At 40.2% G+C, this 26842-nt stretch overlaps 1 protein-coding gene across 2 annotated transcripts in view; it reads right to left on the bottom strand.

Annotated features, from left to right (window-relative positions):
* The window catches only part of LOC103177501 (CTP synthase 2), a 215197-nt gene that overhangs the window by 24189 nt on the left and 164166 nt on the right, over window positions 1-26842 (bottom strand). Inside the window, exons 18-19 of one of the 2 annotated variants that reach the window (XM_042334321.1) lie at window positions 7806-7950; window positions 7459-7602 (exon numbers count right to left, since the gene is read on the bottom strand). In XM_042334321.1, coding sequence (XP_042190255.1) covers window positions 7533-7602; window positions 7806-7950 — 215 coding nt within the window. In that variant the 3' untranslated portion in view covers window positions 7459-7532. Of the gene's footprint in view, window positions 1-7458; window positions 7603-7805; window positions 7951-26842 lie in introns of those variants that run through there. The other variant, XM_042334322.1, reaches the window with a different exon arrangement.

Here is a 26842-nt window from a genome sequence, read left to right as displayed (position 1 = left end):
CCACTCAAACGCTGTGCTCCTCAATTTCAACAGTGGTTTTGGAAAGCTTTGAGCTAACTCCAAGGCTAGCAACTGAGCCAAAGTTGGAGGGAGGGGGGGAGGGAAGGGGAGGGGGAGGGTTCACGCCTGCCATTTGACTGCAATTTTCAGGCATATCAACATGTCACATGAGATGGGTTTCCAATGTAAAATTGCTATATCAAATTCAAGGATTATTATTATTATATACCTTTGAAGCTCTTCATGAGCATTTTAATAATGAAGGATTGCGGCAGATTCCATAGCCCAAATATTAGCACGAATTTCTAATAATGCTCAATAGATCGATGTTTATCTAATCTTTAGTATCTAAAAGACAGAGATGGGTCAGTTGGATCTGATAAGAGGTCACACCTAACCTGTTATTAACTTTCCTGCTCACCTAACTGTGAGCATTCCCACCAATGTCCTAGCTTTATTCATGGAGGCGTAAATTGAATAGAACTAGTTGCGTCAAAAGGCAAAGTTATGAAGATTTTTTTTCTCAAAGGTTCATCAGAATGTGGACTCATTTGCCAGAGGAATGGCAATTGGAGGCAGGTTCAATTTGGAATATTTAAAAGAGAATTAGATAAGCATATGTGGATAAGGGTTATTAGATGGAAAAAAGAGGGAATTGGGATTAGAATAGTGACATTGACAGAACAAACACCGACACAATGCAACGCATCAAATGGAGCATTGTAGATTTCTACAATACTATTTCCAATTAATTGTAGTATAATCCGGCAATAAGTGAACATTTTCTTCAGCAAAGCTTATTTTCCAAAGCCCTCTACTTGGAATATTAGATCTGTTTTAATTCTCCCCCTCACCACTGTGCTACAGGTCAATAGCAAAATGCTGCAAATGCACACTGTATTATTATAAAAATCTATCTTTTATTTGATTAGCGTGAATGATAACTCAGTAAAGCAACATGAATAGACAGCTCCCCAAAACTCATTTTAAGAAGGTTGGATGAGAAGGCACTTCTAGCATTTGGTGAAAATTCAATAAAGCATTATTAAGCTACTGACTGGAAAGTTGTGGTAATGTGTACCAATACGATTATTGACTTCTTTGGTAACTAAAGATGAGCATTATAAATACCACACTCATAAAATGCAAAAGACCTCCAGTTCCTGTGCGTTCTTCAAAGGGCACTAATGAATTATGAAGGTTTCCTCTCTTGATTTAAGGACCCAACCATTATTCACAGTCAATGGATTCTTTCTATGGAATATTTGAAACAGTTTATTTCCTACTCATCTGCTGTGAATAAAAACTCGCAACATGTTTATCAGTCGTGCAAGCCCACACTATTTTGGAATTTAAAATCCTGTCACCTTAATTACATTTGTGTTCATACTGCCTCATGATAATAATAATAATAATCTTTGCATTTGATATAGCGCCTTATCACATCTTCTAGACGTCTCAAAGCTGTACATTTTGTGGGTGAAACGCAGCAGCTAATTTCGCACAGCAGTGTCCCACAAACAGTCGTGGATTGAGTGACCAAATTATTATTATTATTATTATTTTTGAAGGAATTACTAACTCCCTGAAAGCTATGATGTTTTATAGTGTGTAAGAATTTTTTTTAAAAAATGGGGTCACCTACATGCTGAAGAATCACAAATTGCATCTCCTGCTGGCAACTAAAAAGTACATTGTATTGACTGACGTATGGGCAATCCACTCTGAAAGAATCTACCTCTAGAGTGTAATTGCTTTGGGTGGGTGTGAAGTACATCTGATTAAGAGCAGGCATCTCTAACAACAACTCCTGCTATGAATATCGTACTGTAGTCCCTACTTTGCATTATAAAATACTTTAATCCGTACTTTGCATTATAAATTAGCAAAGAGCTTAAGGTGTTAACTTTCCTGAAATATGCAGGCATTGACCCATTGCCTTGCAATCCATTGCCAGTCATCTGTGATTCTACATGTATCGCATGGCTGGACATGTTATTTCATTCCTCAGTGATGGGAAAGCAATGGAAAAAAATATGTAGCTGCGGGGAGTTGGATGGTCGCACAGTGGTGCAATCTGCATCTGATTCAAACACTTCAGGGGCACCATAAGCACCACCACAGAAGCTCAGCGTTATAGTCTAAAATCAACACGGAAACCGGTCTGAAATCACCCTGCCCGATCCCTACCCCAAGCTCGGGTTCGAAACTCTGACTGTCCAGCGCTTTGGGACGTCCTCCTGACGTGAAAGGCGCTATACATATGTAATTTTGTTGCTGGAGTTGTTGAAATCAACAGTCCAACTAGATATGGAAAAGATGTAAATGAAAAAACAGAAAATAAACAATTAGCACGCTCAGTGAGATAACTTTCATCAGGTTTAATTCATTAGCACGAAGGAGAAACAAAAGCAATTTTACACTTGAATTAAAACTACAAATGCTTTGCCCCACCATGATATAACACATTCAAAGAACAAGGTTATGTAGAAACAGTGGATGCATGAAAAGAAAAATACTGCAGATGCTGGAAATCTGAAATAATATCAGAAGTCACTGGGAACACTCAGGTTCTGACGAAAGGTCATTGACCTGAAAGTCTCTATCGATGCTGACTGACCTGCTGACTGTTCCCAGCAACTTCTGTATTTATATAAATGCTGTTATCCCAAATAAGTGACATAACACATCCCCCTGTTTGCATACATCTTGTAAGATCATCCATGGAGCCACCTCCCATCACCTTGTTGGCAAACAATTTAAAACGTGTTCCCCTGATGATATTTTGTAGTATTTCTTAACATTATTACTCAATTAAGAAAGTGAAAGTCCCTTTTGCAGATTTCAACATTGTATTTCCCTCAAAGACTCATCTCTAATTTTTGGAAGGAGTCATATTTCTTTGTTTAAATTTTTTTTTGAAGGACTCATATTTCTTTGTTTAAAAAATTCATCAAATTAGACCCCAACGTGTTCAATTCACTGCAGTTATCACAGTCCAAATTGTAATGGACTGCTCAGCCATGGAGTTAATACCAGTGTGTTCGTAATCTAAAACATTGGCAAAGAAAACTTTTTTTTGTGGATGAAAACTGAAGATTAATATCAGCACATGATATCATTCCTTTATTATTGTTATTATTATTGTTATTATTATTATTAAATCTTGGATTTGATGCAGCATTCAAACGTCTCAAAATGCTTCACAGGCCGGACTGATTATTGATTCACAAATAGTTATTTAGATCTTGAATGTACATGAAAATGATCAGCCCAGTTGTACATGGTTCAATCAGCATGCAACAAAATATAATAATAATGATCCTTAATAATCCTTGCATTTGATATAGCTCTTTATCATGTCTTCAAGACGTCTCAAAGTGCATCACAGAATATACTGCGAAGTGAATTGACTGTATATTTTGTGGGCGAAACGCGGCAGTCAATTGCGCACAGCAGTGTCCCACAAACAGTCGTGGACTGAAGTGACCAATTTATTATTTTGTTTTGAAGGAATTATTAACCCCGGAAAAGCGATCCGCCAATGGACTTACAACTGGGTTTCTACTTGCGGCTAGGTAAATAGAGGTGTGTAAAGTAAGGAAATGTGCCTAACATTTCGCCCTGCTGGGAATATGGAGCAAACGCAGGGTTCGTTCCTATATAATAACTGCTCGGAACTCAAAATTGGGGATTTAAATAGAGGCACAAGAATCCAAGAATCTACAATAAACATAGCAGTCATGTTCATTATTATCCCAGACATGTGTTGATGCAATGAAGGCTGACATGAAGTGCTTCGAGACATCCATCTGACATGAAAGGCGGTGTACCAAAAAATGTAAAGATTACTAAGAGAGAATTAAATATCGCTTCGGGTAAGACAATGAGTTCAACTGACAATAAAAATAATCCTTACATTTGATATAGCGCCTTTCACATCAAGGGTATGTCTCAAAGTGCTTCACAGGATATACTGAAAACTGGAGTGATTGTTTGTTTAGTGGGAAAACTAATGTGGTATAGCTCTGGAGATTAAGGTTTTACTTAGCTTGGAGTAATCAGAAGAAGGTCTCTTTATAAAGAGTGACTGGGGTCATAAGTGATATGTTTCACTCTCCTTTAGGTCAATGTGGATCAAATGTGGAAAAGCTCCAGTAGTTTCATCCACAAAATATACAGTCAATTCACTTTACAATATATTCTGTGAAGCGTTTTGAGACGTCTCAAAGACGTGATGAGGCCCTATAATAATAATAATAATAATCCTTGCATTTGCTATAGCGCTTTTCACGTCGGGAGGACGTCCCAAAGCGCTTCACAGAACACACTATAAAGTGAATTGACTGTATATTTGTGGGCGAACGCGGCAGCCAATTGCGCACAGCAATGTCCCACAAACAGTCGTAGATTGAAAATGACCAATTTAATTATTGTTTTGGGTTTTTGGAGGGATTATTATTAGGCGTGTGGAGTAAGGAAACTTGCCCAAAGTTTCACCCTGCCTGGAATTGAACTCAGGTCTCTCACTTGCAAAGCAAGTGCTCCAGCCACTGAGCTACAGGACTCCACAAATGACTCTATAACAAATGCAAGGAATATTATTATTATATATTTTAAAAGTCATATTCAAGAGCCCTGCAATCTGAGGCACACCTTCATCTAGCTGAAATCATATCAGCAATGTTTAACTGTAAAGAGAAAACATATAGTATTTATTTTAATCGATTCGTAGATACACACAAACAGGAACACACAAAAAAGAACAGAGGTTGGTGGCAGGTAAGTGTGACATGTACATTCCCCAGTTACTTCTGGGCATTACTTGCAAAAGTCACAAAGCCAGAAGTGCTTTGGTGAAAAGGTCATATTGAATTAGACACATCCTCACTCTACAGTTACTTTCTATAAAGCACTGCAGATATATTTTATTCTTCTCTCCCCAACTTTTATTCTGACTGTGGCAAAAGGCCAGTATCATATCACAGAAAAATGATTTCACAAGTGAGGAGACCATAACAGATAAAGAGCAATGGGGGTCTGACAACAAAGGCTGTCAAACATTACAGATCCACATTACAGTACAAATGGAGACTATTTTACCCTGGTCACATAAAATTACATCTTTCTCTCCATATATTAATAACGGAATGAAATATAATAATAATACAACTTGTGGAACAGGGCTGTCCTTCTGAGGTAGAGGTAGAAAGTACATTGTTGGAGCAATTCAGAAGCAACTTTACCTGCACCTGCTCCTGCTTTAAATCATCTGATCTGGGAGAATTTGGTGCTGGTGAGAGAGTTATTATTTCCCTTCCGCTTACTACAAGTCTTTCACTGTGTGCCTCAAATGGTATATTGTACAATTGGAGTTTTCTTACAATGAATCTTCCTATTGTAAGCACAGAATGGAAGATTTACTACACTTAATGAACGGCATATACTGGTCACCATTGTGTTGGATGTAAGTACTGTAAAAGTGTTCCATTACCCAGCACTCACACCCCAATAAGCAAAAGTCCATTAGCAAATAATTATTTTGGACAAAAAGCTCTTTATAGATAAGAACACAAAACAACTCTAAATTATTTGGTTTCCAGCTGGTATCGTTTTCTCCTTTCCAGGTTCAGTGCTTTGTTGTTGTGTTTACTGAAGGTAACAACTGCCTGAAAGCAAAAGGTTTTACCCACACAAAGTGGAGGAATTCAACATGATGTTATGCATTAAATTGTTTCAAAATTGTTAGTTCTAGGAAGTAGGCAGTACAGTGTTGACAACATACAGCACAGCACAGCATATTACACACTTAATACTGCCTCAATAATGTGTTAAACTAAAATCCAAGATTCATATAAAGTTGATAGCACAGAAGAAGGCCATTTGGGGCATTGTGTTCGTGCTAGGTAGCTTCGCATAGTGGAGCTACTGACTTTAACCTTATTCCCCTGCTCTTTGCCCATTCCCTTTAATATTATTTATCCTCATGAACAGCAAACCTTCCACAATGCCAGTGTGACACTTCAAATATTCACACAGCTATGAGTCTTCTGCCCTTTTGTCCATTGGCTGCCGCATTTGAGCACAAAACACACACGCACTGCACTTTACTGTTCCGCACTTATGGAGTCCTGTAGGGTATTGGTTAGAGCACTCGCCTTGCAAGCGAGAGGACCTGCGTTCGATTCCCGGCTGGGGCGAAATGTTAGGCAAGATTCCTTACTCCACACGCTTCTGTTTACCTAGCAGTAAGTAGGAACCAATTGTTAATCAATTGGTGGATCGCTGTTCCGGGATAATAATCCCTTAAAAAAAATCTAAATAATAATTGGGTCACTCAATCCATGAATGTTTATGGGATACTGCTGTGTGCAATTGGGTGCCATGTTTTGCCCACAAAATATACAGTCAATTCAATTTGCAGTATATTTTGTGAAGTGGTTTGAGACATCTCAAAGACGTGATAAAGTGCTATATCAAATGCAAGGATTATTATTATTATTTACAGTATATGTTAAAAGAGACAAATTGCAAGCATAAACCTACATAAAGCTTGAAAGGAACCCTGTTTGATGGACCATCTGACCGTGTATGAAGGCTAAAGTAGATAAAGCAGAACAACAACAACAAGAACAACAAGATTACATTTGTATAGTGCCTTTCACAACGGGAGGATGTCCCAAGGCGTTGTAAAAGCAGTAAAAGCAAAAAAAAAGCAAAAAGTAAAAGCAAAGCTAGATATGCCGAAGATGAATGATAGGACAGCATGACATGCTAAAAGATACAAATCATAAACATAAGTCTATATAAAGCCTGAGCAAAAGACCAAAGCCAGGAGAATATTGAGATCTTGTGATCGCCCTTCGTTGACCCCAGGCAGCTGCAACTTTATTCTTGCACAAGCTCAGAACGATACATAAGTGTGTGCATTTTATTAGCTGTGACACTCAAAAGGAACAAGAGGCATATAATAAACACCTGTTGTTGAAACCCGAATTGTGCCTTTTGAAGTATTCTTGCGGAGTGTAATCTCAGAGCATTAACTTGCTCTCGAGCCCATGTATGAACATAACCAAAGTCTCCTGACATGAAAGGTACAATAATATTATTATTAATAGTAGTACTTTTGTACTCTGACCTCAAATACACTTGGAACAGCCTGGACTGGACTGGTACCATGCCAAGGTCCAATTGCAGAGCTGAAATAACCCAGTGTTAACCCAGTGTAACCCAGCCCCATTCCTTTATTGCTTACCACCTTTTTTTGATGATTTTATCTTTCTCTCCTTCTTACCATGGGAGAAGGGAGGGAGGAACTGAAGAAAGAGGAAATACAGTAACCCGAGAGAATGTCAGAAATACCAGAACAAATAAACATCAGAATCATGGAACTTAGTAGTTAAATTCTTCGATGAGTAAAAATAAACAAAAATGAACTCAATGCGTGTGATTGCCATTAACTCTCTACCGACTATTTTTGAATTTTAAAACGTTTTGATTTCTTTCCATGGATGTTGTAAACTCATAGAAATTTAGGTGTTGTCAGAACAGCATCCCCCGGAGTCTTTCTCGATAGATGTCAGCAAATACACGGCACTGGCACTACAACACAAGCACATGCACAATATCAATCACGTGACAGGAAGAAGCAAATCGCAGGGTTATTGTTTAGTCACTGTTCTTGTACACGACACATTGCACATACTGTCTATACACACAGCGCTTTCAGGCAGAATGAACGTCTCAAAGCGCTTTCATCTATATTATTCTTTGTTGGTCAAGTTTGTATGCAAAACGCCAGTTACCTCGGGGATAGTCTACATCCACGTTGTATGTAGCCATTCAATTTGCCTGTTGATGCAAGCAGAAGGCCTAAATATGGTGGTGAAGGCTTCATGGGCCTGGAGGTGAATTCTGGGTGGAACTGTACTCCGACAAAGTATTGATGGCCTGAAAGAAGGAAAAAAAAGGGAAATTTGAGTCATAAAAATATAAGAAATATATAATCCTGTAGTACAGATAAAGGGTTGACAATGCCCTTGTTGGGGAAAACGCAGCATAAATTGTGGCTTGTACCAGAGAAAAAAAAATATTAATATCAGTTGTAGTTCTTTTGTAAAGGAGCAATATCCATTAACATTTTTTCTAACAAGCACATTCATTGATTAGCATTGTACTTTTTGAAGAAATAAAACTAAAAACTTCTGATGAACCGCCAGACCTGAAATGCTGGTCCATTTTTTGCCCTAAATGCTCTAGATCTGCTGTGACGTCCCTTTCTGCTTCAAATAAGTATTTTGTGAGCAGATTACCTTCAGATAAGCACCACGATTAATGGGAATGCAAGCTCCTTTGTTTGGCCCATGCGTAAACCGATGTTTCCTAATATTGCTTCACAAATCTATCTCAACAGTTTTGCATGTAGAGATAATGGTTCAGATCCAACCTGAGAGGAATTTATTTCTTTGAGAGTCTTGTACTTATATGAATAAACCAGATGTTCCTTTTCAATTGGAATCACACTGACTGCAAGAGATACGCTAATGAAACAGAAAAACAGCAAATCAATCTTTACTAATGAGCTCCCAGCTTTGATGTCCGTGTTGCGCCTCGAGCAATCAACTAAATCACAAATCATTCCGTCTCTATGAAGTTGTCAGCTTAGAAATATTAATTATTTTAACATTCTCTTCAAAGTGTGTCTTGCTTCACACCAGTAAAACCATAGTTTCGACCTGTGTGACGTGGGTGCAAATTGTCCCCGTAGGTCCTGCTTGAACAGGGAATCACTTGATTTGGAGCTTAAGAGATCTCAACAAGATGATAAAGCACTATGTCAAATGTAAGGATTATTGTGATTATTATTAAATAGAATTAAAACATCTGCCATGATCTAATAAAATGGCAGAACAAGCTCAAAGGACCAAATGTCCTACTTCTGTTCCTGCATGTAAATCCAGATTGGTTAAGTCAAAACAGAAACCCCACTCCTGATCACAATACAACAACAACAACAACAAGATTCCATTTATAAAGCGCCCTTCACGTCAGGAGGACGTCCCAAGGCGCTGTACAGTTGGGTCATGACCCGAGCAGGGGGGAAATGGTCAGGGTGAGGGGAGGGAAGGGAGGGAGCGAGGAGGGGGGAAATGGTCAGGGTGAGGGGAGGGAAGGGAGGGAGCGAGGAGGGGGAAGAGAGTCGAGAGGGGAGCTGAAGGCACGGTCAAAGAGAAAGGTTTTGAGACCGGCCTTGAAGGAGGAAAGGGAGGAGGCGGCGAAGGCACTGGGGGATGGAGTTCCAGAGCCTGGGGCTGAGAGGCTGAAGGCCCGACCACCGATGGTAGGGCGGTTGGGGCGGGGGACGTGGAGCAGACCGGAGCCAGAGGAACGGAGGGTACGGGCAGGTAGGTAGGGGATAGTAGGTTGGAGAGGTAGGAGGGAGCAAGGCCGTGAATGGCCTTGTAGGTGAGGATGAGGATCTTGAAATCAATCCTCTGGGGGATGGGGAGCCAGTGGAGGCGAGCGAGGGTGGGAGTGATGTGGTCCCGAAGCCTGGTGCGGGACAGTACACGAGCTGCAGAGTTCTGAATGACACAACTCTGCAAGCTCAAAGTATTGGGTTTTTGTATCATATGGGGCAAAGTCCTGTAGCTTAGTGGTTAGAGCACTCAATTCACCAATGAGAGGACCTGGGTTTGATTCCTGGCAGGGTGAAATGTTGGCCAAGTTTCCTTACTTCACATGTCTCTGTTTACCTAGCAGTAAGTAGGAACCCAGACGTTAGTCATTTGCCGGATCGCTTTTCCGGGGTAATAATCGCTTAAAATTTTTTTTTTAAATTAATAATAATTTGATCACTCAATCTATGACTGTTTGTGGGACACTGCTGTGCGCAATTGGCTGCCGTGTTTCGCCCACAAAATATATACAGTCAATTCATTTTACAGTATACTCTGTGAAGCACTTTGAGATGTCTCAAAGACGTGATAAGGTGCTATATCAAATGCAAGGAGAATTATTATTATTATCATTATTACAATAAAGTCCACTTTCAGAAAAGACTTTTGAGTGAGAACTAAAAATAACTTTAGTGTCATTCACTTATAAAATGTGAGAACCCATTGTACTGTGAAACTTCAAGTATCAGTCAGAGGTAGAATGGCGTCTTTCTAAACTGTAAATTCTTTCTGATTCAATTACAATCAAATCAGTGTTCAGTCCTCAAGTTCTATATACTGTGGATTAGTGGTTAGAGGACTTGCTTCGCAAGCAAGAGACCTGGGTTCGATTCCCGGGCTGGGTGAAACATTGGGCATGTTTCCTTACTCCAAACGCCTCTGTTTACCTAGCAGTAAGTAGGATCCTGGCTGTTAGTCGATTGGCAGATCGCTTTTAGGGGTAGTAATCCCTTCAAAAAATATATAAATAAAAATAATAATAATAATTTGGTAATTGTTTGTGGGACACTGCCGTGCGCAAATGGATGCAGAGTTTTGCCCACAAAATATAGTCGATTCATTTTACAGTATATTCTGTGAAGTACTTTGAGAAGTCTCGAAGACATGATAAGTCTCTATATCAAATGCAAGAATTATTATTACTGTAGTGACTCCATGCAATGATTTTCCAATGAGGCTAGAAGAAATTTGCATACACCAAACCCAGATTCACTCTCAGACTCAGTCATTCTCCAAAAAAACATTCTTTAACAGTTAAAGTCAAATAAATATTTACTGCTGGTGGTGATGTTGAACTTCAGCTACTTGAGCTCATGTTTTTGACTTGTGTTTTGATGACAGTTTCAAAAAAGTCATTAAATGCAAGTGACAGAAAAGGTTAGAAAAAATCTTGTTCTGACTTGCTCAGCAAGACGATAATACTACAATAGGTATTCCGCAAACATGTTTCTCATCTCTGGTTGTTTTTTGTTCACTATTACAGGTTTCAGTGGTAGATAATTTGTTTGTCAATGATCCAATCTACATTGAGTAGTACAGTAATTCTTTCATCAAAAAAATAAATTATTTTGAACTTCTATGCAGATAAATATATATAACTTTAAATAAATTTATTCATTAGGTCTTGCATTCCTTGCTATTAATGAGCTGTGTGCGGCATTGAAAATCACTACAGAAAGAAAACATTCAGCATTGATGTAAATTTGCGGTACTTTATTCCTTTGGCATTGCTTTGAAGCAAATTGCATACAATTCATTAACATATATATCGGGGTCTATCACAAGCCTTTCGCTGATAGTTACTTGTTTATAATGGGATTCCACGTAGGAAAAGTGTACATTAGAACACTGCATATAGTGATTTTTCATAGATGATAAGCTGCACATCAACTGCACATTACTAAACACGAATCAATGCCAATTGTTATAAACGACAAAGTCAATTATGGAGACATTTGTAATTATAAAGAAATTCAAATTCTGCATAAGGCAAACGAGCACCATGTTAAATATCAATAAATTGCATTTAACAGGGATTTCACATAAAATAAACATTTAGGGAGCGACAAGCGGGGAGAAAGGAGAATCAAGGACGTTTACAAAAAGCACAGTCAAAAAGATATGATTTTAGAAGGGTTGTGAAGGGTTAGTTTCTACATTACCATTTTGGTTTAGATACCACTTCTGTAATGATATTTAGTTCCTGCGCAGAATGGCACTGGGCCATCTTGGCATCAGGAAAAATTGGCAATGGAAGGTGCTGGGTCTCATTGCTGTTGCAATGATGTTTTGCACTATGGGTTGTGTTCATAGGCTGCCAGGCAGGTCTCTAGTAGGGCTCCTTTATCTCATTTATAAAAACTGCTGAGAGTAATATTCTCATTATACTGTGCCCATCTCATAGTTGAGACTGATTAAACAAGTGTTACAATCTGTGTAGTGCATTCACAACCACAGGGAGCTGGAGAAGAACTTCAAAAGCCCAATTCGGTTGGATTATTGACATCTGTCAGGTACTTATCCCCAAGTTTATAGAGATTTCCCCTAGAAATAAATGCTGAAATAGACTGAGAGTCGTTCATCATTTGTCACTTGAGTTGAACTGTTGGAATTCCTGCTCCTAAAAAAACTTAATTTCTGCACCTCTTCCACAACCCCTGTGACAGCAACAGTTTTTCTTATGTTAAATGTATAGTCTATTCCCCTTTTTTTAACTATTATTTCTCCTGCTTCAAACACTGCAATTGAGATAATCAGGAGCCAATCTTAATATGTATTTTATTGCAAACCATACAAGTCCTGATCTTAGTATAATACATAAACACACTGAATGTCAGATTCCACAATACATGTATAGAATTTTTTCCCTTCAAGTGACACTTAAGGCTCATGGCTTGATATGACATATATAGGCTTCCCTGGGGTTAAAAAAACATGGCAGTTTTGCTGTTCAAGCACTTTTTCGAGTGGACTGAGTCTTCCTGGAGGATGTTCTTTCTACTACCACATCTGACTTGGTTTCAGGGGCAGCATCTATGGAATACAATAGTATCATTCCGCATTAATTTATCAACTTGGAATAAATGAATAAGTTGATAAATTAATGTGGCATGATGCTATTATTTAAACTGTCTGAAAATTTTTTGTTAACTTGTCAAAGAGGGAATATGGAAAAAGACTTGCAGGTGACATGAAGGATAATAGAAAATGCTTTTATAAATACATCAAGCAACAGTGGTAAAGAGGAAGGCGGACCTATTAAAACAGAAGATAGGGGCACTGTAGAACTGTTCAATTAATATTTTGCTTCAGTAATCGCAACAAAGAAGGATGATTTGATGTCAGGTGAACAGGGAAACTGGAGGCTAGCAAAGGGGAGAAGCTTGAAGACCTTACATAATGGTCTCCCCGCTAGGGTATTGAAATAACTGGAAATATTATAAATGCATAATATATAATCGTTCATAGCTCAATGGATTCATAAAATACACAGTCACTACACTTCACAGTAAAATCCTATCAAGCACTTTGAGATATCTTGACGACTGATAATTATAGGTGACATCTTGGTTCAGTTTGGAAGCACTCTTACTTCTGGTCAGACAATTGGGGGTCAAAGCCATATATATCGGGACTTTGGGCTGGGCCAACACACCATGGCCGGTACATTGTTGGAGGTTCCATCGTTCATATGAGATATTAAAACTCAGGTTGCAACTGGATGTTCTGGTGGATGTTAAAGATCCAACTATTCCAGGCACTATTTCAAAAAGAGCAAAAGATTTTCTCCCAGTATCCTGGCTGACAATCCTCCAGAAAAATTGGTCGTTCACTTCAAGGCTGTTTGTGGGTCATTGCTGCATTGCAACTGGGTTCCCTCTCGGCCTACAAATGCACATAATCACTACCCTTGACAGCAAACGCCTCTAAAGATCTTTGTGACATTTTGACATTGTAGGTGCTATATCAAACACAATTATTACATTTCCAAGTTTGCCAATGTCACTACAATGTCACTACACAACAATATAATAATAAAATAATCCTTGCATTTGATATAGCACTTTTCACATCTTCTAGAAGTCTAAAAGCACTTCACAGAATATACTGTAAAGTTAATTGACTGTATATTTGTGGGCGAATCGCAGCAGCCAATTGCGGACAACAATGTCCCACAAACAGTTGTGGATTGAAGTGATCATTTTTTTTCTCTCAAGGGACTATTATCAGGCGTGTGGAGTAAGGAAACTTGCCCAACGTTTCGCCCTGCTGGGAATCGAACCCAGGTCTCTCGCTTGCGAGGCGAGTGCTCTAACCACTGAACTACAGGACTCCAGCATGAGTCAGTATCAAAATCACATGAGTCGGTATGCGTGAGTCGGTATTAAAATTGTGGAGAAAACTGCAAAGGCATGTAGTAGATTAAGTTAAGTGGGTTGAACTATGAAAGATGGAATTTAACAACTTGTAGCAAAGTGTGTCACAGCACATTTTGGACACAGAATGGTGGATAGCTGTCAATCATGCTGTCAACATATTTAAGGTCACTCTTAGAACACTTCCAAATTTCACAAGCATCAGAACTCCAGATTGTCCCCATGATTTGACACATCATGGCCTGAGACACTAATACTATTATTTCAAGATTTATCATCCAAGAATACAGTATTTTCAAGCTTTTTCTGTTCTCCTTTTACAAGGACAGTCAAGTTGCCAGGTTTCAACACTGACAATAACTGCTAGGCTCCCATAATAAACAGTTGTTGCCTCCTTACCCAATATTTCTTCTAGGCTAGTTAGACGAGTGTAATTAATGGTATTTCCAATTTTAAAGGCATAACAAAAATATTGCTGTTTTAGTAATCAGTATGACAGATCCATTTTCTGTAGTTAACAGTAAGTTAGTGGGAAAATGCAGCCGTGTTGTGCAGTTACGATGGCAAATTAATCTTAAATATAGACTTTGTGAACACCGTAATTCTCATTATAACAAATTCTTCAACAGCAGCAATGTTCCTTAGCAATAACAGCAGAGAGCACCACATCTGAGTCCCCTGCTGATGGTTTGAGTTTAAGCTTCCTGTGGAGGTTTTCGCCCCACTTGTGATGGCAACCTGATATTTTAAAATGTCAAAGACAAAAATACCATTGAGTATGTATTTCCAGCAAAAGAACTTACTGATTATAATTGTGTTACGCAAAGGCTGGCAGACTGTCAATTTACATCATGCCGAGCTGCAAATTGACTGCATGTATTCTTTAACAGAAGACAACATCTATGCAAGGCTGCTTGGAGATTCTGTGCAACTACATTTGCAAACATCATTACTACCTCCAAAATCCTATCAACATCCAATACAGTATTGATTAGTAGTTCAGCAGGATGGGGTGGAGCATAACTGTTTTAACCAATGTACTACTATCATAATTTCGCCCACAAAATACAGAGTCAATCCACTTTACAGTATAACCTGTGAAGCACTTTGAGACGTTTCAATGACACGATAAAGCTCTATATCAAATGCAAGGATTATTATATTGTTATTATTTTAAATTTGTGTAACTTTGTACATTTGAGCCACATTATCTCTGCAGTAAATTGTCTAGTCAAAGTTTCAGAGGTATATCAAATATCATCTTGAAAGCCAACTCTAAGTCCTCCTGCTACTTTATCTCATTGGGTATCCTTTGTGGGAAAGGACATGAATTTCAGAGGTCTGGATAGTCTGCATCTGTAAAGGGAAGAGTTGAGAAGTCCAGTGAGCAAAAAGTTGGTGTAATTAAGCCTGGATGGGATGAATAATAATAATAAACCTTGCATTGTGTATTTTATGGATGAAATACAGCAGCCAGTTGTGCACTGCATTGTCCCACGAACAGCCATGAAGTGAGTGACTAATTTTATTTGGGGAATATGATGGCTAGGACACCGGGAGAAACTCCCTACTCTTTTCAAATAGTGCCATGGGATCTTCAAAGTCCACTTGAACAGGCAGACGGGACCTTGGTTTAAAGTCTCATCTGAAGGATGGCACCTCTGACAATGCAATACACCTCCAGCATCGTATTGAAGTGTCATCTTAGATTATGTGATTCTAAGTCCCAACACGGTGATTGAACCCACAACCTTCTGACTCAGAGGCGACAATGCTTCATGGATAAGGGTCTTGCCAGCCCAAGGAGACAGGTAGTGGTGAAAGCGATCAATGTTGTGGAGCTGGTGGAAAGCTGAACAGGTCAGAGCACGGATGCAAGGTTAAAAGGACAGTTGGGAGTCAAGCAAGACACAGATTCTGCACTGGCTCAGTGAGAAGGAGTGTGTATCCATGTACATTGACAATGTCAGTGCCTGAAGTTAGATCTCATCCCGGACTTGATGGCTGACAGGAATGACAACAATAACAACAAGATTACATTTGTATAGCACCTTTCATGTCAGGAGGTGTCCCAAGGTGCAGGGAATTACAGACCATTGAGTCTGTTGGTCCCTGCCAGGTTTGCATATGGAGGCTAAATTTGCCCTGGATTTCCCAGAGTTAGGGAGGGGAAGACCATATTGATGAATGGTATGCTGTAGGCTCAGGTGCAATGTGGTCTGTTGGAACTAGCAGCTAGTGTGGCAGGTGTGGACAAATGTTCACAAACTCACTGTGAACATCTGCCCATCAATTGCCACATTAGCTGCCAAAAAATGCTGTTCAACTTACTCAAATGAAGCTAGCTGTTGAGTTGGCAGCCGTGATGGTGCAATGGATAGAGTTGTAGATTACAGACCAGGAACTCAACAGTTTCAAATGCTGGTCTGTGCTGAGTTTGCTGGTCTCAGCCGGGTTTATTTGGGGAAGCTAAATTCGCCCTGGTCCTTGGGTCCCACTCCTGGCCATCTATAGCATGTGCTCGGCAGCTGGGAATGATAAACTCTGCATGGCTGTGAGGCCCTTTACAGTGGAGTAGCCAGCTGGCACTCACAGATGGATAATGACCACTTGAGACAGAGTATTGGAGGACATCCAGCTCAAATTCCTGTCATCAGGCATCAGTACCAACGTCAGGCATTTAAAGTGGAGAGATTTATGGTCAAACATAAGTGACAATGATGGCAAAGTCATCATTGATAAAATGCAAGCCCTGCTTTTCAACCACTCTTTTAAAGCCTTATTTCACAGTCAAATCAATCGACGGAGGGGAAACTACCTCTACATGCCATCGTTAATTTTGTTTTTCAAATAATGCCTACAATAAAACCCACAGGACATTTAAGGACAAGAACCATTGGAACCAAATAGTCTCTTTGAGAAAGTTCATTTTCTAGGCATCTATCCAGCTGCTCGGTGCATTCTGAGGCCTGAAGTGAATCCTCCTGAATGATTAAACACAGCACTATAACTTATCATTCAAAGTTGGCTAAAGCAGGGGGATCCAAGATCCAACTCTTAAAGATATGCATTTCCTATGCAGTGCAAAAGCCTTAAATATTACAAGTCCAAATTTCAAATGTTTTCAAACCAGTGAAGACATTAAGGTACAGTTGCATATTTTCTCAATGTTTTTTACAGATTAAATCATCACAGTACTGATTGTCTGCACAGATTTTATGCATTACAAAGTCAAACATATCTTGCATCATCAATCATGCCATATTAATAAATTTTCAAACTGCCTGTGGAGACACAAGCTGACCACTTACACCTGATTCTTTAATTTATGGAGCTGGCGTAAAACCCGTCCAGAATTTAATACAGCAAATTCCTGATAACTTGACCCTGGCCTAACTTGTCACTACTATTTAAGTCATCATGCTGTTAATATCCCGGACGCATTATATATTTTTATATATTTACACATATGCCTAACTCGCCACTCCAGATAACTCGCCATTGAGCCCATCAGGAATTTACTATATTTTAAAATATAAAGAGTGACAATCGTGGAGCTTATGGTTCTGGAAATGGGCCAAGACACAAAATTACATTTTCAAGTGAAAATGTTTTTCCATCTGTTATTAATGTTTTGTTTTATTTGCTGCAGAAGTGTTGTACATTTTTATTTAATTTCTTTTCTGGTCATATTTCTGAGTTCACAAAGCAGTTTAAAGGTACCATTCACCAGCTGCGCTGTTTTTTGTTCTTCAGTTTCATTTAATGGGCCTTCTCTTGTTTGTCTAGGACTTTTACTTATCCTTGAAAGGTTTGATTTTCGCTTAGGCATCTTTATAATGATGAATATAAATGTATAATTTATAATCACTGGGACATCCTCCCAACGTAAAAGGCCCTTTAAAAATATAATTTTGTCATTGATGCCGTGGCTTAGCTTCGTCTTGTGTTCTTTATTTTGTTCCCACCACCGCTTGGCTATGTTGCGTGCTCTGTGACGCAGGATTCCACAGTGTCACGATCAGCCAGTGGAGCCACTAGATATAACTAACTGCACGATGCCACAGTGCCACTTTGACTCGGCAGCCACCAGGTGTAATTGCAGCAAAAAAATGCAAAACTAAAATACATTTTAGGTCATAACTCATGAACGATGGGAGATACCCGAAAACAAATATGCCCATGTCACCCTCAGATGCAAGACCTTTCCAGTGAAGTACAAATCATGTCTCTATGTCAATCGGTTATTGAGATCCTTCTCGAAGCGCACACAGACAGAGTCGTTTTATTAGTATAGATAGAAGATGACGTATTGGTGCTTATAAAGGGTGTGACCAGGGTTATTATGACACACTTTCCAAAGTCCTCTTTCCCAAAACATTAACATTATTGCATCTTCAAATTACAATGCATAGCTGTGCGCAATTGACTGCCGCATTTCGCCCACAAAATATGCGGTCAATTCACTTTACAGTATATTCTGTGAAGCGCTTTGAAACGTCTCAACGAAACGCTAAGGCGTTATACCAAATGCAAGGATTATTATTATTACACAAGGTTTCATAATCTCTTTGTTGGGGTTACCTGTAACTGTGTTCAAGAGAGTTGAAATTGGTCATATCATGAATATTCCTTGTAATTCTAACTTCAATGCCTCCTTAACAGCAGTAGCAGCATTCATGAGAGATGCCTTTACTGTCCTATGCCCCACAGAAGTGAAATTTCCAAACTACAGAGACAACTTTCTGACTGCAAGGAAACAAGTGATTCCTCAATATGGTTCTCATGCTCCATCCACATCTATTTACAAACAGACAAGGTGAACATAACCATACAACACAGGCAGCAATCTCCTCAAGAACAGAAGTGGTACTCTGGGATCTCATTATTCTGAATATAGCCAATGTTTCGCTATCATCATTAATTACATTTACACACACATCTAGTTAGATTCTGAATTGCACTCCTATACTTCCCTGACACAGGTGCAGAGCTAACATTATATGTACTTTTATATGTTTGTGCACAGACAGTGCATAGGAAATATACCCCACAATTCAGGTAATACTGGACTCAACTGGTACCTAATACTCGTGTTTTCCTCTCATCAAATCTCTTTTGTTGCACTGCTTATCAAATTCCTCTTTTTCAAAACATTAACAATCATTGCATCTTCAAATTACAGTACATCAGATAGTGGAAGTCCGAGATTCATTAGTCCAGAGTGGAGGGCGCTATATAAATCCAAGTTGTTGTCGTTGTAGTTGTTTCACATAGTTTTGTACTGTGAAGATCGGAGCTTTGATGAATAAGGTGACCTGGCTCATGGAAATGCTTTCCTGCCATGCACTCCATCCCTCTCCCATCATGGCATGTTTAATGTAATTTGTTGTTTTCACTTCCATTATCTCGCTTGCTACATTTCTCTGTCAGTTCACCTTTTTGCCAATATTATCTCCAATTTCCAACATTCTCAATGTGCATTTGGATCCTGAAGTGCTACTGAGCGGCAGTAATCATGCCTTAAATTTGTATTTTTAAATTATGTTCTTTCAAGCCTCTAATAAAACATGACAGTTCTAACACCGGGTGAAATGTATTGTTACACTTTTCATGTTTTTTTGCCTATGGAGGGAGGAAGAGGAAGTGGAGTAATCCCCCACAAACAAACATGTCACTGCAATACAATGCTAACAATGACTTTTGGGGCCACATCTACTCATTGCTGCCATTGAGATAAGTTGTCACGAATTGTACATAAAATGTTCCAATGTTATAAGTGCAAAGTGGTTCATTAGCTGCTTCAGAGCCATGAAATGATCGTTATTGCAGGTGCCTGTCTATTGGATATTACTTTTTCATTATCGTTGAAGGAATCACAATTCTCACACTCAGTACCAAAAAATGTCAGGAACTCTGGCAATTTCAGTAGTGATTAATTAATACGGTCAAAAATATGTTTCCTTCCACTTTAAGCAAAAAGAAATGTGAACCCCTAAGGAGCTAATTTGATCGCTGTAATAGACTTCTAAATTGCTTTTTATCTCCATCATACGCCTTCACATGCATCAGGCAACACCAGTTGCATATTTTATTTCATTCACTTTTTTGAGGGGAAAGCACTTTATTTAAGCAACTCCAATTTATATACCATTTGCACAGCAGAACATCTCATGGTGAAATAGGCAAAAATATAGCATGATAGATTTTGTTTAAAGAAATTGCAAGGAAATAGCAAAGGGGCTTTGGAAAAGAATTGCTGAGTTGTCCTGGCTGAAAGCTTAACCTCCAGTGGTGGGGCAAAAGGAAGTTATATGAGAAGGAAACCATTAATAGAATACAGGAAATCATATAATACAGGGAAAAGAAGTACAACTTGCAGAATACTTTACTGTACTGAGATATAATAGTCATGAGAAAATATATAAAGGCAAAGGATAAACAAGAAAACTGAAAATTGATTTAACACGCAAAACGAAGAAATTAAAATTATGTCTTTAAGAATTTAAATGTTTTAGGGACTTTTAAACTTCCAAATAAATGAAGACAGCTGCACAAATCCACTTCTTTGAACATTACTCAAATAAATTTAGACTTTACAAATCTGGCCTTCTGAAAATCAGGTTTATACGTAAAATAATTAGGTAATAAAATACCTCAAAAAGCTGTCATCTAAATAGAAACAGCAGACAAATTTTTCAATGGAGACATATGTTCTACGAGACATATCCTTCCAAAGCAATATAAACGTTGACATAATTCCAAAACACTTTAGTGACTGAACAGTATTGGAGCATTATTGCTTGAAAGCATATAAACTGGACTGAGCCCTGACTGTCCAGGGCCTTGGGACATCCTCCTGATGTAATTTGTTGTTGTTGTTGATGTTGTTGAAAAACAGAATGGACCAATGGCAAAAAGCAACCAATGTGTTCTGCTCCTGGTCTTTTTTCACAATTGCCGGCTTTCAGAAATTGCAATTAGCTGCTTCATATATATCGCAAATTAAGACGCTTTTCTTACATTGCCAACAGAAGTCAGTGCCTTGGGACGTCCTCCTGACGTGAAATTACAAATGTAATTATGTAATGTATTGCAAAGTAGCACATCGATTCTGCTTCCAGGGAGTGTGTGTGCATTCCATTCCACGGGGAAATTTCTAATGCATGAGTTGTATATATACAACAAACTTTCAGTCTGGTTTTGATATTCTTAAGCACTGTGATAGGTTTCCATGTGCATCAAACAAATGAGCAACCAAAACAAATCTCATTCTATTGCCAAATATCTTATATTGAAACCTATTGTAATTTGGGTACATTACACTTGTAGCTTCTGTTCACAGCTATAACACTAAAAGAAAGTTGGTAGGCCTAATCCAAAATTCAACTCCGAATCGTAACTCAGATTTCTTTGATATACTATGTCCTCTGATATCAGCCACATTGCTTTGTGTCAAACTTTTGATATGCACTGATGTTGTTGCATCTGAATAGCAGTCTTCTTCTGCAAATGGTGTGACAGCAGTTTATTATGCATAATCTATTATAATAATAAACCTTGCATTTGTTATAGCACCTTATCATGTCTTCGAGACGTCTCAAAGCATTTCACAAAATATACTGTAAAGCAAATTGGCTGTATATTTTGTGGGCAAAATGCAGCAGCCAATTGCGCACAGCAGTGTCCCACAAATAGTCGTGGATTAAAGTGACCAATTTATTATTTTTTTCGAAGCAATTATTACCCCCGGAAAAGCGATGCGCCAATCGACTAACAACCGTGTTCCTACTTACTGCTAGGTAAACAGAGGCATGTGGAGTAAGGAAACTTGCCCAACATTTCGCCCTGCTGGGAATCAAACTCAGGTTTCTCGCTTGCGAGGCCGAGTGCCCTAACCACTGAGCTACAGGACTCCACATTATGTTTAGTTATTATGTTTAGTGCAGAAGTATCAAGCACAATAGGGAAGCAACATTTATGTTAGTACTTGCATTTATTAGTTCAGACAAGTATTTTATTTGGAGACAATAAATCATGAATGTAAATTAAGCACACAGTTAATGTTATGCGGCAGTAGTATTTGTCTCATTGATCAGTCTTGAGTGAGTGGAGCATCTTTATTGCACCAATGAAAATAAGTGCGACCAAAGTACAACCTTGGGCCACCTGTGTGATATAAATCTTGGTTGCGACTAGCCTCAGCAATGCTGCTTGTGGATAAGATTTAAGCTCCTGTGGGAATTCAGAAGTGATTCAGACCCTGTGACAGTGTTCTCCGAGTCAGCACAAATGATGTCCTCTCTCTCTGCGATCAGGGCTCCGTCTGTTTCCTAGTTCTCGTGGACCTCTCCGCCGCTTTTGACACAGTCGATCATGCCATCCTCCTCGATCGCCTCTCCTCCCTCATTCACCTCTTTCACCACATTCACCTGGTTTGAGTACTACTAGATCCACTGCCATCATTTTGTCTCTGCAAATCTTTATTTTCCCCTGCACTGCCTACACGTACCCCAAGGCTCCATCCTTGGACCTTTCCTTTTCCTCATTTACAACAATTCAACCCCTAGCAATTCCCTAGCTTTCCGACCTGCTTATCCTCCACTCCACAACTCCCTGCTTCGTTCAGCCGGCTCTGGCCTCATGCACGACCCTCAGCTTTGCTCCACCATCGACAGCTGTGCTTTCAGCCACTACTACCTGAAAATATGGAACTCTCTGACTCAACCCCTCGACATTTCGCTCTCCTTCCCCATCTTTAGATCGCACCAAAGACCTTCCTCTCTGACCTTGCCTACAGGGGCACCTCCCCCTCTCTCTCCCAAGCTCATAGTCAAGCTCCGCAATGTTAAGCGCTCCGAGACCCTACACCACGTGAAGGCCACTATATAAATGCAAGTTGCTTTTGTAGCATGCTCTGCATACAACAAATTACATTTATATAGATTCTTTTACATCAGGTAACATTTCAAAGCAATTTATAGCAATGGTACCAGACACTGAGCAGGTATCATGGGGAAGGGGAGAAGAAAGATGGCCATAGCTATGATTTTCAGGAAGCTTTTAAAGACAGAGCACTCTCATGGATCCCTGAAGACTGGCAGACATTACAGTAACTGGATCATGGCTATACACATATCGTGCTTGTCACAATCTATAACCTAAACATAATTTCGACAGTCCCAATAGCAGAAGCATTATTTACAAGAAGAAGCAAGTCTTCAGACTGTCACTGCAATGTTTATTGTAAGTAATCATAATGCCTCAATCTGTCTGCTGCCGACACTGAGGCTACCAGACCGCTGTCTCAGCAGTAAAAGCATATACTGACTAAACGATTATCAACAAAAATTTAAAGGGACTGGATGATGCAGTGAGATGGCACACTATACTTTCAGCTTTGAGTTTTGGATGTAATCAACAATAACAAATTACATTTGGATAGCGCCTTTCACATTAGGAGGACGTTTCAAAGACCAACTCAGACTGGATGATGAATGTTCTTCTTTAAAGAACTATTAAATCTGCAAAGTTTGAGCAGTCGGAATCCAGTTCTAAGCAGATGTGAATACAATGGACTTCAAACCAAGGTTCTGACTGGTGGTTAAGGCGGACCTTAAAGATCCTATGACAGTACTTTGCAAAAAAACAGGCGGTTCTCCGCTAACCAATGCTTATCCCTCATCTCTCAATGCGAAAAAACAGGCGGTTCTCCCCCAACCAATGCTTATCCCTCATTGAAACTCATCAAAAACAGGTGAAATAGTCTTTCAACTTATTGCTGTTTACTGTGGGGTAAATAAGCTGCGACTTTCGCCAACCTTCCAAGAGTCCCTCTACTTCACAGTAAACTAAAGGGACTGGGTTAAGGAGTGATGGCACACTAAACATTCAGCTTCGAGTGATGAGCACTTTGAGATGCTTGGGAAGTGCTATATCAAATGCAAGTTTTTTTTATTTGCTCTTTCTGTGAGTCACATAGAAACCTAAAACATTCCACTCTCAATACCTCTGTAGTGGTCATTAATAAATATGATTAACAGCAAGTGTTTCAGTAATGACACTTTATGGCAGTTCCACAATGGCGCTTGCAGAACAATGACATCTCATATGTATGTAAATGCCATTAGAATTTATTTTCAGAAGTTTCAATCCTTAAATAACAATAGGAAAAGATGGAGGAAGTGGATATCAGATAGCTTTGCTTTCTCCCAGTTCTGCTACTATACAGTTCAGCTCTGATTTTTGCGGTGTCTTATCCTGCTTTTATATTACAAGTTTTCCTAAGAGGTACTCCTGCCTCTCAAGGCAATTCATAATGAACAGCAATAATCGTTGGAACTACCAAATGCAAGGATTATTACTGCTCATTATGAATTACCTTGAGAGGCAGGCTTGCCTCAAGTGGGAAACCGCTAATATAAAAGCAAGATCATAATAATAATCCTTGCATTTGATATAGCGTCTTATCACGTCTTCGAAACATCTCAAATCGCTTCACATACTGTAAAGTGAATTGACTGCAGATTTTGTAGGCGGAACACTGCAGCCAATTGCTCACAGCAGAGTCCCACAAACAGTGGTGGGTTGCAGTGAAAATAATATTAATAATAATAATAATAATAAATGTTTTTGAAGGAATTATTACCCCTGGAAAAGAAATCCGCCAATCAACTAATAACCAGGTTCCTACTTACTGCAAGGTGAACAGAGGCATGTGGAGTAAAGCAACTTGCCCAATATTTTGCCCTGCCAGGAATCGAACTCAGGCCTCTCACTTGCTGAGCCACAGAATGTGAAGGCATTTCAGACTGCTGATTAAAGGTTTGAACAATGGATGCCTTTTGAAAGACTCGACAACCTGCTCTCTGACTCAGTCTCTTCCTCTTCAATGTGAGGAAGGAGGATGAGAGGGCAGGCATGTGACTTGCTCCCACTCTCGGCTCTGCCTCTGCTTTCTTCAACTTTAGCTCTTATTCCTGACTGCTGCAGTTTGATTATTTTTTACAAAACCTCATGAATTTATCAATGAGCCCAAGTGTTTGTGAATAAGATGCAGCTCTAAAAACGTGATCACCTCTGATTGTTTTTAAATTTGCCAGGTAATGTAGAAAAGTAGAGTTTAAAAAAAGCCAATTAAAAGTTTCCAAAGGTACAAATGTGTGGAGATTCATTAACTTTTCAATTAGTATTTTTGCTACTTTAGCTGATACTGTCGAACCCAGGACGTAGTCGCTATAGCTAGGATTAAACGAACACTCACAAACAGAGTTAGCTCAGAAATATATGGCTCTGGAACTCCATTCCCCAGTGCCTTCGCCTTGCTTCCTCCCTTTCCTCCTTCAATGTCGGATGTCACTATTACCGGATGTCACTATTACCGACAAGGCCATCTCCGACCACTACTTCATCTCCTTCACCACCTCCACCCCCCTCCCCACCTCCACCAGACCCACCACCATCTTCTACCGCCCTTGGAAGAAGTTACCCCCAAAATCCCTAACCGATGCCTTGGAGTCCTCTGAACTCCTCTCCCTCTGGCCTTCAACCCTCACCGACCCCTCTTCTCCTCTCTCCCTCCTCCACAATATCCTCTCCTCCACACTCGATACTCTTGCCCCCATCACTTCCCGCACTGTCTCCTACTCCCGCTCCTCCCCCTGGTACACCACCCACCTCCGCTCACTGAAATGCCAGGTGCGGGCTGCTGAGCGCACCTTTGTCAAATCTGGCCTAACGGTCCACCGACAAATCTGGCTGGACCTCCTCAAAATTTACCGCTCCACTCTAGCCTCGGCCAAGTCGTCCTTCTACTCCAGGATAATCCTGGAGGCGAAGAACAACCCCAGGCTACTGTTTTCCACCACATCCCGACTCCTCCGTCCCCCCCGCCACCCCGCGCAGGTCATCTCCTCCAACCTTCACTGCGAGGAGATGCTGGATTTCCTTGAATCCAAGATCAAGGGAATCCGCTCCGCGGTCACTTCCCCTCCAACTTCCACCCACCACCCACCCCTTCCCTCCCACACTCCGACTCCTACCCATCCTCCCCTACACACCTTCGTACCCGTTTCCCCACCCTCTGTCACTGAACTCATCCTATCCCTAAAACCAACCACCTGCTCCCTTGACCCCATCCCCACTCCACTCCTTATCTCCCAGCTCCATTTTCTTGCCCCACACATCACTGACATCATAAACCTGTCCCTCTCCTCTGGCTCTGTCCCCATTCCATTAAAAACTGCCATCATCACGCCCACCCTGAAAAAACCCTCCCTTGATGCGTCGCAGCTATCAAGCTACCGGCCCATCTCCAACCTCCCCTTTCTCTCCAAGGTCTTGGAAAGAGTTGTCGCCTCCCAACTGCGCTCTTTCCTTTCCACCCATTCTCTTTTTGAACCCCTTCAGTCAGGTTTCCGTGCTGCTCATAGCACAGAAACTGCCCTGGTCAAGGTCACCAATGATATCCTGACCATCTGTGACCAGGGCTCCCTCTGTCTCCTCGTCCTCCTCGACCTATCGGCAGCATTCGATACGGTCGACCACGCTATCCTCCTCCCACCTCAACCTTCAAGGCACTGTCCTTGAATGGTTTAGCTCTTACCTTTCCCACCGTCTTCACTTCGTCTCAACGAATGGCTTCTCCTCCACCCCCCGTACTGTCTCATGTGGTGTCCCTCAGGGCTCTGTCCTCGGTCCCCTCCTCTTCACCCTCTATATGCTCCCCCTTGGTGACATCATCCGCAAACATGGGGTTAACTTCCACATGTATGCGGATGACACCCAACTCTACCTTTCCTCCTCTACTCTCAACTCCACGACCACCGATGTCCTGACAGCCTGCCTGTCCGACATCGAGTCCTGGACGAGAGACAACTTTCTTCAGCTCAACGTGCGAAAAACCGAGGCCCTCCTGATTGGCTCACGTCAGCGCCTCCGCACCTCAGGCGCTGACACCATCAGCATCCAAGGCTGCACTCTCCACCTCTCAAAGCCAGTCAGGAACCT

This window comes from Callorhinchus milii, unplaced genomic scaffold (genome assembly GCF_018977255.1).
Source record: "Callorhinchus milii isolate IMCB2004 unplaced genomic scaffold, IMCB_Cmil_1.0 Scaffold4, whole genome shotgun sequence".
NCBI classification, from domain to species: domain Eukaryota; kingdom Metazoa; phylum Chordata; class Chondrichthyes; order Chimaeriformes; family Callorhinchidae; genus Callorhinchus; species Callorhinchus milii.
The sequence above is the reverse complement of the archived record's forward strand: the minus strand, read 5'-3'. Positions and strand labels throughout refer to the sequence as shown.